The sequence below is a fragment of the Ammodytes marinus genome, assembly GCF_949987685.1.
Source record: "Ammodytes marinus genome assembly, chromosome: 10".
NCBI lineage: Eukaryota > Metazoa > Chordata > Actinopteri > Uranoscopiformes > Ammodytidae > Ammodytes > Ammodytes marinus.
The window spans coordinates 17,312,585-17,329,921 of record NC_137214.1 but is presented as its reverse complement, the minus strand read 5'-3'; the positions used below and the strand labels follow the sequence as shown (position 1 = coordinate 17,329,921).

Genomic DNA, 17,337 nt, shown 5'->3' with positions numbered 1-17,337 from the left:
ACAGTGTCTCCATTTTTTTCATACAAAATTCTTCAGATTTAGCCTCTTAATTTCCCTCTCAAAGTGCACCAGATTCATGCATTTCACTTTAAAAACTTTAAAAAATCTCCCGGGGGGGCATACCTCCGGACCCCCCTAGGAGGGTCGGGACCTCGGCTGGATACTATTTTCACCCAGCTGGACATTGGACGCAGAGGCAGAAAACACTGGGTGTATCATTGGCATATTAATAAGAGGGGAAATGTGTCTGTTTAATGTGCAAGGAAAGTGTTGCCGTGAAGAAGGATTACAATTTACGAAGACACTATGAAACTAAACATCAGAGCAGCTACATGTCCTGATAAATGTGTTATTTTTGCAAAGTGGCCCGGCCCTTTGTAGATTTTTCTGTATGTGGCCCTCGGTGAAAAAAGTTTGGACACCCCTGCTTTAGACTGAGTCGGGCTGTCTGCTCCGTGAGGCTCGAGCCCATCAGCTGAGCGAACAGCTGTCCGACACAGAGATGAAAAACGAAACTGAAACTTAATTATCCAGACCTGCCTGGACTGGTGGAGCAGCCAAATATAAATGAATACATATTGTACTAAACTGTGACACAAGTAATGAGTTGTGGAATTTGCATCAGTAGCCTACAGTAGTCCAAATTTTTCGCTCAGCCACTAACTGTTTCGTTAGTGACTGTTACGCAATCTGTTTGTATCAGAGCCATGTCGGCAAACTGACAGCGCGACTAAAGGGACTGTACAGTGAGCCGCTCCCCTCCGTTAGTTTCTGTTTTCAGCCGAATAAGTTACATTCACCTCCGACGCATGGACAGCGTTTACGTTAGGCATTGCCCCGTTTCTAAAAGGAGCTACGTACCAAAAAAAAAAAAAGTAGAATAGTATAGCAGCGGTGCGCCGCTGCTGTGTGAACGTGGGGGAAACACTGCAGTTAGTGCTTAGCCCCATCTAGCCCTTTACATGCTAGACTGCTCTTCTAAACCTTTATTTGCCAAGGGTTGGTTGATTCAACACCTCTGCTCTTTTTGAGCAATACCGTGCTTCACAATTACCCGGTTGCACATATTCAAACCCGGAATGTGCCACTTATTTTTAATAATAATTAATTACCAAGACCATAACAAACAATGCAGCATTGTTCATCTTTATTGCCACGTCTAGGCACATGTCATTTACTTTAATATTCTCATTAATTCCCTCTTTGTCATACTTTGCCTAATTAACATAATTCACTAATGGCACGCACTTGAGACATATTTTTAGATACTTTTTCTTCTCAGAGGGATACTAAACCACACAGTAATACTTTATCCACCTAAACACCTGTCTCTGCCTCTCCAGCTGATAATAAATCCTTTTTATTTAATTATTTAATTTTCCTCCTTTTTGAGTAAACGCCTGTAGAGGGCTGGAGCTGACCTCTTCATTGGCCATCATTGCAAAAACAGCAGGTTATGGCTGTTGAACAACACACACTGGTTCTGAAACCAATCTTTAATTGGTTTAATAATTCTAATTCTAATTATAAATATGGAGAGATGGCCTCTCCTACTAGTTTACCCAGTAAACATGTCCCGTGCCTCACAGAGTAGGGCTGTGTTTCCAAAGTATGAAAAGTGGCTCAGCCATGTTCCCATGTTACTTTAATGCCTGTATTTTGTTTGCTCTAGGATAGTTTCCTCCTCTTCATTGAGAGGGTTATGGTTCAGTTTTGGTGTTGTAAGAGAGGATAGTGTTTAGAGCTGTAGTTATTAGCAAATGTAGCAAAGTCAATCAAACGAGAAATAATCACGAACTGATTTGATAATCAATCAATCATTTAACTCATTTTGTAAAATTAATAGAAATCTGATGGTTACAACTTTCAAATGTGACAATTGGCCATCATTCCTTGCCGTAACTTAACAGTAAATACGTGAAATGGGAACCCCAACTAATTTACCAAAAGCTTTTCAGAGGAGACCCAATAACATTAAACATATAACCATAGAATAAAACACACATTAAAACACAATTCACAATAGACACATTACAGACGGATACCACAAATACAGAATATCCCGTGTTACCTGTATACTAAATGTATCTTCTTTGGAATTTGGACTGTCAGTCCAATTAACAAGATAACAGAGGACATCCTCTTAGCCACTGGTAATTGTGGTAAATTTTGATGGGCATTTTTCACCATTTTATGGACCACACGATTGAAGCGAGAAAGTGATTAATCGTTAGTTTCAACCCTCTTATAGCATCTGGTTTTTGTTGCATGCTTAAAGGAGAAGTGAGTGATATATATTTTTTTAATATATGTGTTAAATCACTCTATATTCATACAGCAATCACTTAAGCAGGACGTGCAGTTCATAACACAGGTACTGTGGAACAACTGTGGTCAAGCCAGCGGTCTCTCGTTTTTTGCTTGGTCAAACCAGCCGCTTCTTTATTTATTCCCCCCGTGTTATGAGCGTATTATGCCGGTAAATGCACAGAGACGGCTCGGTGCAAGCCGACAGAGAAAGTGAGCGAACAGCGCTGGGTGTGGCAACTACGTGACATCGTAGCAGCGGGGCACAGTGTAGCCCACTGATCAATTTAATGAAGTTGAAAAACACCACACAATAAACAGTGCTTCGCACAATTTTTTCGCCAAAACACAAGACTCTCTTCACCCTTGCCGAGGTGCCTACACATGGCGGAAATGATTCTTTCGACCAATCAACGGACGACAATTTGTAGCTCCACCTTTTCGGCACCCTTTCAGGCGGCTGGTACCCCAACAGAGGAGTACTGAAAATGGGAGCGTCTTAAAGCGGTTTGGCTCGCTTATATCCGTACCCTACCCAACTTTTGGCAAATGGAAAGCCAAAATAACCGGGCCGACCCGCTCTACACGGTGGAAACGAGGCATTATTCACCAAGGGCTCAAGAATGGCTCCACTGATTTTTACCTCTGTGCAACTCCCATTATACTGAAGCTGTATGCCTTGTGAACACTTGTCCATAGACCTAAGATGCAGTTTACATTTTTATTTGAGGATGCACACATTTGTATTGCTTTTCTTACACTAAGGAGCTTGTTTCCTGTCTCGGGGTGATAGAATATAGTGTTGTGTTGGTCCTCTGGCTATGTAGAACATTGTTTGAGTGTTCAGCCTTCTTTGCTCTCTCTCTAGTTGCCCTATCTATGCCCTCTGGCTAACTTCCACTACTAAAGCATTTTTTTGTCAAATCTATTGTACAGCGACAACACGACTAGTCCAGCAACATAACTGTTGGTAGAAGTGCTTCACAGAATATTTATAGTGCACATACTTAATCTGCAGCAATGTTTTTATAACTCACAACTGAATGGAGTGACTGCTGTTCGTTTTTCTAAAGATAATTTTTTGGTGTTCTCGCCAGATCTTGGAGAGACAGAGTTGAAATGGGGCAAAGGGGGGAGGACATGCAGAGAACCAACCATGGGTCGCTCACATTCAAAACAGGTCTTCTGCGATGAGGACAGAGCCTCTAGGGGACGCTCTAAACTCTACACCACAAGCGCCCCCAATGTCGGTTAGTTTTGTATGATTTATTTTTTATTTAAAACTGTTTCTGGATCATTCCACTATCTGAATAAAATTATAAAGATAATTTATTAATAATAATACTTTCATTATGTTCAAGAAATGCACAAAGAGGGCACAGTTGACTGCTCATGTGTTTTCTATGTGCATTCTTTAACATATTCATAACTGTCTCACTCACATATTGCACCAGAGAAGTCCTGCTATCTCTCTAACATGTTTTGGGAAAGCCTGACAGACTGTCATCCCTTAAACATGTCGAAGGGGTTCATTATCAAACAAATACTGTACCACATGAGTGCATGTTTGTAATGGAGTGGGGAGAGCTTTTGCTATATTTTTCTCATCAATATGGGTAATGCCATCATTTCAAAAACACAGGTTTATCACAATCTAACCCTAACCCTTAGGCCAAAGTAGTAAATATGGATTTTCTTCTAAAGAATATCACAATTTACTTAAGACAACACGGCATATAAATGTATGTGCTAGGAGATGCATATTCTGAATGCATTTTGTGTGCATTTGTGAAGCAATTCTGCCTTTTCCCTACATTTTTATGTTTTCCAGACAAATATAAAAGCCTCCAAAGCCTTCTTTTTGTTGTCCCTGTGTGAAAGATGAGGTACTTCATCACACAGATAAGCATGCAGGCTGAGGAACCGCTACAGGAAAGAAAAAATACACGAGAGCTGCCTGTGAAGCAACGACCAGTTCTTGTGAAGTTCATATGATTAATTCAATGCTGCAAATTGTTGCAGAGGGAGACCTGGTTTGTGCCTTCCCTGGCTGCTGCTTCCCTGCTGTTAAGACAAAAGATGAATGAACATATCAGGGCTATTATGGGGTATCTCCCTTCTCCATCACTGTAGGGGCCGGTTGACTCCGATAATCCTCTCCTCACTGAGGGGATCCTCCTAATCCCTGCTAGACACAGGTGTCTGGCCTTGTGCATTTGTCAGGATGACTAATGCACTGGACTGTGTTTGCAAATACATATTATAATACATACATACTTACACAAGGTTTAACACATGGACAATTTTCTGGATGATGAATATCTGTTGGATATTGCACAGGAATGTTTAGGCAGTAAAACTGACATTGCTCATTTGCTCAGATTGCTCCATTGATTAACCATTTTAATGTGTCATCAATGATGACTGATTTGAATTAAGATAGTAGACTTAACACTCATCAGCCAATTGCTTATTCCTTCTTCCTCATTTTAACCAACAATTCAAGTTGCAATTCTACTTTGAATAATTTCTTTAATAATTTTTTATTTTATCTTATTTATTATAAAAAATCATGGTCTCAGTAGTGCGTCTTTAAAACACTGGAAAACTGTCCCCACCAACCCAGCTTTTATATTTACTTTTTGGTAAGTGGGCTTGATCTGAATTTCAATTTCAGAGACTGATTTCAAAGGCCAGTTTGAAACCTTTTCTCATCCCAGCTTCTAGGCTTCATTCGTAATCATTAGTGCACACATTTTGTCAAGTTAGCAACTCGAGCCTTTTCCAAACTATAGAGAAGCATTTTAGAGCCAAGTGTTAGGAAATGAAAAATGTTGGTAATAACAAATATGATGGGGGAACGTGGGTGCCTTAAGAGTGATGAATGCCATTTGTTGTTGTGCCCACAAAGGGCTTAAAAATACATATCTTTGGACCCAACCCTCCATTATTTTATTTTCCTAAATTATAATAACCGTCATTATTCTTCCAAAGTTGAGGCTAATGGCGTTCTGATGATGAATAAGTAGCTCATTGTTCTGTCCTCACAGTGGGAGTGTGGCCATTTTTTCTTTGGTTTTGATTTTGCTTTGTGTTTACCATTTTTGTGGGAAATGGTCTGCTCAAATGTACAGCCTTTTCACTGGCTCTCATTGTAACACAATGTATTGGTGCCAATGCCTGGCTGTGAAAGGCAGAACACGCTATAATCATCAGTCATTTTGCTCTTCTGTTTACAAGTAATTTATGTACTGTACAGTAACATCTAAAGACACCACAACACAACAAGTCTGATTCTGTTTGCATTTTCTGGCTCCTGCACAGTATCTCTTTTCCTGCATCTTACCTACCAGAACCTCCTACAAGGAACTTTTAAATGTTAATAAAAAAAGTCAAATTGTTCCTCTCATGACCATAAATAACAGCAAGACCATCAGTGAAAACCACACTATTTTATATAGTTATTATTAATGCATTTTCCCGGGAAGGATTTACAGCAGGCAGACCGGAACAGCTGTGTTTCCTGTACAGTATTAAATCAAAGTAAAATCTGCTTCACCATCGTCATATTATCATTATTAATCTTACAAGGTCACAGGTACATCTTTAAAAAAAAATGTATATCATGGAAACGTATTATATATAAACTATATTCATTACACAAAGTTAAATATGTCAGTCCTTTCTTTTGTTTTAAATTTGATGATTATATATATAATAATAATATAACATAAAACCAATCAAAAAGGATTTATAATACAGAAATGTCAACCTTCTGAAAAGGATGTTTATGTTTATTAATTTCCATTGATATTAATTTAGAAAAAAATACATAACCTCATTGCAACGCATCTGCGGTCTCTCTTCATGGACGTATTCACACACTTCCTAAACTAATGAACGAGCTACGGTCATGCGCTTGGGCTGTGATGTCATAATGCAAACCACTGCTTTACTCAAGGGTGCCGCTAGAATCAACAGAAACTCAAAGTTCCTCATAGCCACTTTAACTCAAGTTGTACTGATGATGTAATACGGATTTAAGTTGATGTGTTATTTTTACCTCAGTTATATATTTTGTGGTTTTCTTTGTTAAAAACCAATAAGCTATTTGTTAAATTGGTTGCATTTCATTTCAAATCATGAGTCATTGCTATCCTTGTTGCAATTGTGAAAGTATGGGAATAATTCCTTTGTTTGAAAAAAAATGAAAAGAAAAAACTTTTATAGTTCTTTCTTAAAAAATATCATTCTTTGAGCCCCTTTCTGAACACGAGCCCCTCTTTTAATCATATTTCTTTTTTCCATCTCCAAGCATTTTTTTGTATCACTGTCTGCATTGTTTGTATATTGAAACCATGTGAAGAAAAGGAAAAAATAGTGCTTTCACTCAAAAACATCCCCCGCGTTCCGTGAATTTGATTCTATAGACAAATTGTAAAATAATCAGCTTTATAGCATAGAGAACTTTGGACTTTGGCAACATGAATGTGGTTCCATTCTGTTGTCTGTATTTATCACAGCAGACATGGTAACTATAATAACAGTTTTTATTTTTTTTTGTTTTTTGGCTGTGTAGCACCAGAACCCAGGGTGGCTAAAAAGATGTGTCTTGAACATACGTTTCTGACTGACTTTAACTATAGTGCAACAGTATGCTATTCTAAATGCTAATCTGAGGCTGACAGATGTATACATCGTGAAGTTAATCACTGCCTCAACATTATCTAATGATAATCTGAAATAGTTTGATAAATACTCTAACAGCATAAAAACTTAATTGTTAGGTCTACGGGGTTGAATTACTACTAAGTATTTCCGCTGCCAAGCTACTGAGGGCACTCACACAAGGACCAGTTGCCCCATACCGTACCAAAGTACTATTGTCCCCAAGGCCGCCGCTGGTCTGCACTGATCCAGGTCCAACCAAGCCTTGGCACGTTTACCTCTTGTGCAGTGTGCATACGTCATAGCGTCGTTATAGGCTACCATATGATAAATATTGACATTTTCATGGCACGTCTTTTTGTTTTGAAAATGCACGGTTGTGCATTGTACACTTATAGAGACTACGGTTGTAGTAGTTTTACAAACAGCCGCCCATAGAACACTAAACCAATGGTGTAGCAAAGGGTGAGTAGATATTTGCTGATTTCGACAAAGTGTTGGATTACAATCGCTTAGGATGCCTTTAAATGATTATGAGATAATTAATTTAACTATTATATATTACTATTCAATTTTAACTTAACTGCCCCAATGCTGCCAACAATATGGGAGGCTGCAGTATAATAGTTACAATAACATGTATGATTGTCCAGTCCTTTCTCACTTTTAAAAGTGAGAAAGCAGTTTGCAGAGATGTAGCTTGCAGTGATGTCATGAACATGTTATTATGTGTGACGAGGTCTTTCTGTGCTTGTTATATAGTATGTCTGCATAGATGTACCTACATTTCAGGAAGTGATAAGTGATAAAAATGAGGGCTGTAACAATACAAAAACTCACAATTCGATTTGTATCATGATTTTTGATCCACGATTCGATACAACGATTTTTGAAATTTGAAAAGCATTTTATTTTAATTACATTTATAATAACAGTTAACTTAAAGCAGTTCGGATGGATTTGAGTTTGAGCATTTCAGCACAATCATAATATCCCGCCTTCCTCCAATGCAGCCCCACCCCCTCATTCCTATCCCTGTTTTTTTTGTTTTGTTTTTGAAGAAACTTAATTTAGGCTACACAAGCAGACTTACTTGCTTAATACTGTCTCCGTGCACAAAGTGAGTTATATTGTGGCTGAAGAAACTGGTGGCTGTAGTAGGCTACCGGTACCGCGCTGATCTGCTTGTATCACTGGTTTCACTTCAGATATGTCGGCCAGAACACCACTTATGCTTATAATGAGACTAGGAGAGGAGGAGTAGGGTTTTATCCGCTCTTTATTTTCCTTCTTTCACAGGCACAGCCGCATATAGATCGCGGAAAAAGAACAAAGGCTTAAACTCCGCTCGTGAGGAGACGTTTGAACAGCTGTTGCGACCCGCGAATCGCAGCCGCTAATAACATGCACAAACTATAACTTATAACAGCGATCGGGACTACATGTACATACTCACACACGGGTGATTCACATTTACACTCAGATAAACACGAATGATGGCTTACTGTGGCAACTTGCTCACACACATCTCACCGAGGGAGAAGCGAAAGGAAATTTACTGAACTGGCTCTCTGGCCGACTGACGTCACGGCCCAACACTAAAACACAGCTTAACACACTGTAAAAAATAACAAGAAATAACAACACTGTAACCTTTTCTACAATGGTCGCTACTCGCTAGGCTACTGTCTGCCGTGGAATCAAAACAAACCCTTTCGTTGAGGACGCGCGTGCACGAATGCGCGGTACACAAGCAGACGGCAAACAGACAGGTCTGTCGGCCAATTAAATCGTTCGGTCCGAACGATTTGATTGGTTGTAGTTTTCACCTAATATTATGAGACTGAAATAATTGTTTCTTTTTATTCCTGGTGGGTCTACCATGCATTTTAGAGTGTAAAAACCTTATTTATACCATTTTAAAGTCATTTAAAATAAGTGTAAAAACTCTACAAAGGTAAGAATAGCTTTAATGTAACATTCAATAACAAATAACCTAAACTGATAAGAACACAAAGAACAATATAAGCAACATGAATAAATAAATAACCAAATAATAATGGATTGGATTTATATAGCACTTTTCAAGGCACTCAAAGACGCTTTACAGGGTTCCAGGTTCCATTCATTCACACACAGTCATACTGGTGGTGGTAAACTACCATAGTAGCCACAGTTGCCCTGGGGCAGACTGACGGAAGTGTGGCTGCCATTCAGCGCCTACGGCCCCTCCGACCACCACCTCAAACATACAGCAGTCATACACATTCACACGAGGCAAGGTGGGTGAAGTGTCTTGCCCAAGGACACAACAACCATGACACAGACAAAGATATAACATGTCTCTCTTCTCTGTAAAAAAAATAATATTGTTGAAAAATGTAACCCAAAAATCAAATTAGAAAAAAAATAAACACTTCTTTTACCAAAACTAAAGCAAAAAAAAGATTCTGCCTTCTCTTCTGCATCGCGATTCTCGGTTTGATACACATATCGTTACAGCCCTAATAAAAATGTTATCACTGCCTGACATTACAGAAAGAGAACAGCAGAACTGATGACCTTAAATCCTACTAAAGCTTCGACATGAGATTTGATGGTTGTTGTCGGGTTCTACTTTCATATATTTATTATTCGAGTCATAGAAAATGGTTAAAATGCCCTTACATGTTTTCAGAGCCCAAGGTCATGTTGCTCATTTGTCCAAACAGCAGTCCAAAACACCAACATGTTAAATTTACAATAATATACTGTAGATCAGAGGAATCATCACTTTTTAAAAACTTAAACCAGGTAATGTTCATTTCTAAATAAGTGAATTAAACAATGATGGCAATTGTTGGTGATTCATACTCTAAAGTTAGTGAACTTATTCTTCATTTGTAACAAAAGTCTTATTGTTCTGCATACTAAAAAGGTGGACTAAAAAGCCTACTAAGGTCTTGTTCACACCTAAAAGTCTGCTTCCTTGGTGCGCACCAGATGTGAGTTGGATACATTGTTTCATTAGATGGTTCGGTTCCTGTTGATGTTGACTCATGCTAGCTAGGCAATCCGTACGATGCCCAAGCATGATTGGTGCCTTAAGTCTATTTTGTTTGACCAGTGTTACTGCTCCATACCATGCTCCAGCACTTCTCCTTGGTCTGATGCATAGGTGGAATGTTTGATGGTATTACAACATGATGACGTATGCAGCCTTACAATAGGAAACTGTGCTCAGGCCCGGTTGGACCTGGAGCAGATCGCCTTTTCAATAAGAACTGAGGGACTGCTGTCAGCCGAGATGAGCCAGGTTTGAATATCACTGTGACCTTCTCAGTGGCCTGAGAGTTAGTTGGCATGGCATGACAGATGCAGATTATCATAGCTGGAGAAAGCCAATTACTCTGGTCATCACGGCACCCTCAGGGCCCCTCTCGGTGAAATGAAATGCATTACAGTATTCTCCGCACATCCTTTTGGCAGCATTTTCTATTTCCTCTATGCTGATCCCCCCCCAGATTGGATTTTAATAGTGCAGTCAATGGGACCCTCCCGTGCCTGAAAGCCCCCTCTGGCTCGGATGAGCCTCTGTTTCACAAAGCAGAGAGGTCGTGCCTCCTGAAGAAGAGGATGAATTACATTCCCCTCTGTTTTTCTTCTCTCAGTATTCAAAACAAAGCCCATTATGGTGGCCCTTCTCAACAACTCTCCGTCAGCGTCCTTGAATGTCTAATAAAATGAAAAAGTCGTCTGGCAGAATTTGGGTGTAAGAGAGTCTTTTGTGACACTTTTATTAGCAGAAGTCTTTCTTTCTTATTTAAATTTTTTCTTTGTTGGTTCCAAAACAGATTGTTACAAGACCGCAGAAGATGTGATCAAGCAATGATGCTGCTTGTTTAGGATGTACAAAGACTACAGATCAAGCCGAGTCACAGGTAAGAGGCCTGAGTTGGTCATTCTTGTAAAACCGGATTTGCTGGTGAAAGGTTTGATTCACACAAACAACATTGTATTTTGTATAGATCTCAAATGATCTTCGTCCTTCTTAATCTTTTAACCTGCCTAACTGTTTCCTAGATTTTAATAGTTCTGCTTTTAATTGTGTTTTTTTTTGTTGTTGCCATGTTCACTTTACATCCTCTCAGGCAATAAGCGTCAAGGCTTTTGATTCAAAATTGTATTCTCTTTCAAGCTCCCACGTTATTCGTACAGGAATGTGACATGTAAAGCAGTGGCACACACATGCTCTTACAAAAATCACACGAAAGCTATTTTTTTTTGTGAACATAGATCTGTTAATGGAACATTTTCATTTGAAAGAACTGACATACTACAGTAGGGTGACTACCAACATCAGGATAGCCACACCTGAGAGAGGCAGTACAATAATTGGGACTGTGGCGTGGTATATCTTGTTAGTGCTTGTGGGAAATTGTGAGAAAAAGCATGTGCTGAGTAGTTATTGGCCACTAGCAGCAATCTAGCCAGTGCATTTACGGAGGCCCGAGTACATTCCTGAGTGCATTCCCTTTTTTATGTCACATAAACAGTGTTATGGTTTTTAGCCATGCTAGCAACATTGCTATGTGGATGGAAATGTTGGTCTGATGTCAGTCGGTCCACCACTCTGGTGTGTCTCATCAACACATATCTCAACAACTACCATAACATTTTGCATACACTTCATGATTCCCAGCCAACTTTTGTGATTTCACGGGATATGTCTTGAAAACTTTTGGATGGTTTGGCACAGACGCCACAGACATTTAAGTTCTCCTTATGATGAATTGTAATAATTTACCAGATCCCTTGACTTTTAATCTAGCACCATTATTATGTCAAAATGATCTTTTTCCAATTATTAAGTGTATGACCAAGTACCTGCTTGAGCCTCAGTTGAGCTTCGCATTATGTGATAATAACCTAACTTAGCACTGAACAAACTATTTTAAGATGGTGAATATTGTAAACATTAAACCTTCCTACTTTCACAATGCTGGAAAAATAGGATAACATATTAAATGGATAACTATAAAATCATGTTTAGAGAAACAGAAATATATAGGCTATTCAATATGCATTACATTAGGCATGGCATGACTGTGTCTCTGCAAGCTGTTATTGTATTTTCAAAAACAATGGGATCCTAAAATACATTGACCGGGAATAGAAATTACACACAGTAAGAAATTGACTGATTGCTTAAGAGAGAGGAAAGAAAGGGGGCAAGAAAGGGGGAATGAAAGGCGCCTTTCTTGCTGTGCTTTGGCCAATGAGTGTGTCCTTTCCCATTACTCTCACACAGCGCAATATGCAGGTCAGTCTGGTAATAATGAATGCTCTGTCTGATATTTGGCCTTACTCCCTCCCTCCCGTTAGTTAAGTCTGATATTTTTGTTGTATCCTCTCTCTTTCTTCACCATAATACACCACAAAGTTTCCAGTGGTATATTTGCCTTTTTGTGGGTTCAATTGTCTAGTATTCTTCTCTATCCACGCTTGGTAGTGTTGATGTTTAAAAGTGTGAACCAATGAAGATGTCACATATTATTATTTTTCTCATCTCTTTCTTCATAAATGCAACAGTGACATAAGGTCAAAATCTTTTGGAACCTAATTTTGTCAGGTTTATATGAACAAAACGAGAAGATAGATTGTTAATAGATAATTTGCCTAATTCTCCACTGTGTGCACAGGACTGGAGGAAGTAATCAAATTTCTTGCACATCTGCAATAAGATGGGGATGCTATAATGCCATTCCATTTAAGGGCACTGGGTTCAAGGTTTGTAAAAGTTGAACAATTATTTTATTTCATACTTAGGGGGATAAGAAGAAGAAGAAACTAAATGTAAATTAAATGTATGATATTCAAGCTATTAACATTGAATTTTGGTAACAAATAGGCAATGTTCAGTTAACGTGTCTCTTCCCTTTTTAGTTGTATACCCTACTAAAGATTATATTATAAACTATTCTACTAATATTAACAGAAAATTGTTTTTTTCACATGGGTTCACATTATTTATATTTTGCTGTTTTAGTAACTGATCAGTTAAAAATCAGTCTGAATGGTAAATGACTTTATTATACAAGTGACTTTTACAACATGGGGGTTGGATGCTTGTGATATTTGTAGCAACGATGTTGCTTTATCTATCATAAAATAACTGATGAAAGTCCATCAGAACTACATAACCGTTCGTGTAATTTCAATAGATGCGAAGTAGCTGTAAGGCCATTTTAATAAAATATTGTATACAGTAGGACAGCATGTAAGTTGATGAATGGATCAAAATGCAGAATAATAAAAGGGTATGTTCTCATTGAACATGTGCAATAATTACTTTTCTATTTCAGAGATATCACATTTTGACTTTAAGTTCTCCAACGTTTCTTTAACCCACATTCTTTGACCTGTTTTTTTTTATTATTATTATTTTTACCTCGGGGTAGGACTTGTAAAAGTCTGTCTACAAGACATTACCTGCCTTTGAATTATCATTGACTCGGGGGCAGTAAAGTTTGTTGCCTGCGTATGGCTGATGGCACTATTGGTGCCAGGAATCCCAACCAGCTCACTGCACAACACAGCTGCCCATATTTACCACAGTGCCCACTTCCTTTCATAAATTGCTTTCGCTTGTATCAAGAGAACATGCAGCATTTGAATATGGTGTGTTAACATTGTAGAACAAACAATCACGATTTGTCATCACCTCTTCTTGTGGCAATGCATGAGTGGTGTTTGAGTCGAGTGATTCTTGGCTGTGACTGATGGTGGTGCAGTGAGTGCTGTCAACAACCTTTCAGTAGTGCAGAGGGGTTTACAGTTGTTTTGCACCCTTATTGAGACCTATTTCCATCAATATTCAGGCTGAGAGGCCATTCTCTACTTACAGTCCGGCCTCCTTTTGGATTGAACCTAATCCGGTTTCCAGAGCAGATTCTGCTGTCACGAAGGCTCTGACGATAACTCCCTCCTCTCACATCATCATTAAAACAATGGAAAACACTGTTCTGCATCTCGTAACACATTGGAGCCAGTTACTTTTTATGGGGCCTTGTCTCTTCTCCACAACTCATTAAATTCATCTAAGTAGGTATACAACAGTAAGCCGACCGGGACACTGTTAGGCTCACTTAATGAGGTGTGACTTAAGCTAGGGAGTCACCTCAACCTTTCCCGTCCAAATGATCATCTAACCATCAGTTAGAGGGCAGGGATGTGAGGTAAGGAGGGAGGAGGAGACTAAGGGCTAGGTAATTAGAAAGGGAAGGATTAAGGAAGATAGAGGTCAAAGATAACTAGCAAGATCCAAAAGGACGTGATTGTACCCCACCCTTAGAATAAATGTCTGTGCTGGCTGTCTTCCTCTGAAGAGGGCAATGGAGTTAATGACATTTTTCACTTGTGCCTTGGCTACAAACACACCATTCATTGATCTCAAAATGGAAGGCACCAAAACCACTGCAGGCACTGATAGGCTTTTTTGCTAAGCAGAATCTTTTTTAAATATAATCTTCTCTCCCTCTCTAAAGGCATGGTTGAGCAGCTTTCAAACACTATTTTATGATCAGAAAGGGTATATTGATACTGCTTGGTGCACTCCCACCAAGCTCTCTTGGTGCGCTCTCCGTGTGTAATTTGGCAAATTACTTTAGAGGCATACATACAGTGCCAACATCTCACAGAAGAGAGATATTGTTTAGGGAACATGGAAATATTGAAGGAAAGGAGTGCTAGTCTAGAAGAAGGGCTATGTATATCAGAGCCCATGTTAAAATGTTACTATGATAGCTGACAATTGAGTCCAGCCCCCATATCATATGCAGTAATTGAATTTGCACAATTCATTTCATGAGAGATTTCCTTGTTAACTAAACAAATGTATGGAGCAGTAAGCTATTCTGTAAATTACATACATAGTATATAAAATGGATGTAGCATCTGGGCTGACCTCAGTTAATTCAACTGCATCCAATCGTCCTGGCCTATGCGCGTCACAATCTTGTCAGATTTCTACTCCGCCTCATTTCCTCTTACCGAAAAAGGGCATTGATGTGACGTCAGGGGGAGGGAAATACGCCCATCTTGCTGACGTATACCCCCTAGGCGAAGTGAGGACCAGTGGGCGGCTAGCTGTCACTCAAGAGGCCGCGCCCCTAATTATTTGTAAAAAAAAATAAAAATCACCCCCCTCAGTGTTGTCATGAAGATATGACCTAAACATAGACTAGAATGTCAGGGAGTCAGTTTTGGTACCACCTCTTAGTAGCCGCTCGGTGAACTGAATGTTGTCACTTCCGCATTGGATACTGGTAGAACTGTGGTTGGGGCTTGGTAACTTATTGCTTTAATATATCAAATTTAGATGAGCTGGACGATTTCATATCAGGATTTCTTGGAGATAAGGCTTCAGTGAGGTATTCTAACATGCTTTTACTTCTCAAGAAATGGTTAAATCTCTCGGCCTGAATGATTCATTTCACCTCACATTCAAGTCAGACAGTTGAAGGTTGTAATGTCACTAAACACACATGTTCTCATAACGAACCATAAAAGCAAACAAAGGCTGCTTTCACCCTCTGAGGCACAGAGTCAAATTAGTGTTTGATTTGAACGTTTTGCTACACTAAGCAGGCCATAGAAAGAACATCATTGTTAACAAAAATATCAAGACATCAGAAAAACATTATTCCCTTGGGACACCAAAATTGAATAAGAGCATGCACTGGCTGTTACTTGTCACTACTTGCTGACGGGGGTAATTTAATTTTGCCTAGAAAATAATCTGTCCTTTGTAATCTCATGTAAAATGTGTACAGCCTTTTTTTATTTATTTTTTATATATCTTTGGATGCTGACTGGACTAAATTAACTCCTGGCTGATAATGCTTTGTTTGTGTCTGCTGATGTGTGACTGTCGCTTTTTAAATTGACCAATACAGGTGTGTATGTGGTATGTGCTTTTTGGTTGTTGACCTACTTCACAGAGCATGAGAAGCAGTGAATAAAGGCTTGTCCATCCAATATGTTTCAGTCCAAATGTTAGTAGGGAGACAGCTCCAAGAAATATTGTGTCATTTTTCTGAAGTCTTTCCAAGTACCCTCATTGTATCTCTCTAATACTAATATAGGGGAAGGTGGGGTGATTTGTGCATTTTGGAAGTTGCAAAACCCCTTGTTTCTAGAAAACCGTGGAAGAAATTGGAAATGTGACCACATATTTAAGAAGAGCCATCCATTTGACTCATCCTGTAAAGAAGGGAGACACAAGGAATAAGATATAAGCACATTTAAGCTCAAAAAACTGTGTTTTGCCTTTCAAAGTAAAATTTCCATGATCAAGGTTTTTTGATTATTGTGTCTGAACAATTATAGACACGTTTGAAAACATTTGACACATGTTTTAGTGCTTTGGTATGCTACACTTTGAGTCTATATAGTTAGCACAATGTCAAACCTAAATTGCTGCATCATGCCTATTATCCAAAATTCTGGGGATGGGGTGATTTGTGCGCAAGGGCCTGGGTGAGTTATAAGTAAGTAAGTAAGTAAAATGTATTTATAAAAGCACATTTATGACAGTTTGCACTGTCCAAAGTGCTGTACATAGTGCATTCAGTAGGTAAACAATGAAGGTAAAATAACAATAACCAAAATAAAAGACGTAAAGCCCATACATCCACATAAACACAGATAGTAGTGCAGAGGTAAGTAAGTAGTGCAGAGGTTAATGGGGAGGAAACACCAGGGTGTACATTGGTGTTTTGAGCCTTGATTTAAAGGCAGAAATGTAGGGGGAATCACATTTGTCAGGTGGCAGTTGGTTCCACAAGCACGGAGCAACTAGTGCAAAGTACATTTCTGAGAGTTGTGCCAGTGGCATGGCTGTATACGCTGGTCACCAAAAGAAAGTGATTGTCTACAGTAGCTCAGAAGAGAGTGACATCTCAATTCCACTTAACGACACCACTGATGAGAGTTCAGATGGCCAGAAAGATGATGATGGTGACTTTGTCATTGTGACACAATGACGCACAAATCACCCCACTTTTTTTCCGAAAGCTATATTTCTTAAACAGTTTATTCCAGATCCAAAGTTTTTATTGCCAGGGATGCACAACATCCTGAAATATATGTACATATTTGAGTTGGAGACATAACTGTCAAGGCCTCACTTTAAAATCACTTTGAGTAAAAAGTTGCACAAATCACCCCACCTTCCCCTATACATTTTTTCGGCGATCGAAAAAAAAATAAAGTTTTGAAGAACTATAACTCAAACAAAAAGTCTGCATATGATAAGAAATCTGTCAGAAGAGATAAACATTATTTGGAGCTGCCTGGCAGCTTAGATTGTTGTTAAATTGT

The 17,337-nt window shown here is 38.9% G+C and overlaps 1 protein-coding gene across 4 annotated transcripts in view; it reads left to right on the top strand.

Moving 5' to 3' along the window:
* enox2 (ecto-NOX disulfide-thiol exchanger 2) overlaps positions 1-17,337 on the top strand; it is a 177,856-nt gene that overhangs the window by 35,474 nt on the left and 125,045 nt on the right. For all 4 annotated transcript variants that reach the window (XM_080035281.1, XM_080035279.1, XM_080035280.1 and 1 more), the window contains one exon: positions 10,809-10,895. In XM_080035281.1, the coding sequence (XP_079891407.1) occupies positions 10,862-10,895 (34 nt within the window). In that variant the 5' untranslated portion in view covers positions 10,809-10,861. The remainder of the gene's footprint in view (positions 1-10,808; positions 10,896-17,337) is intronic.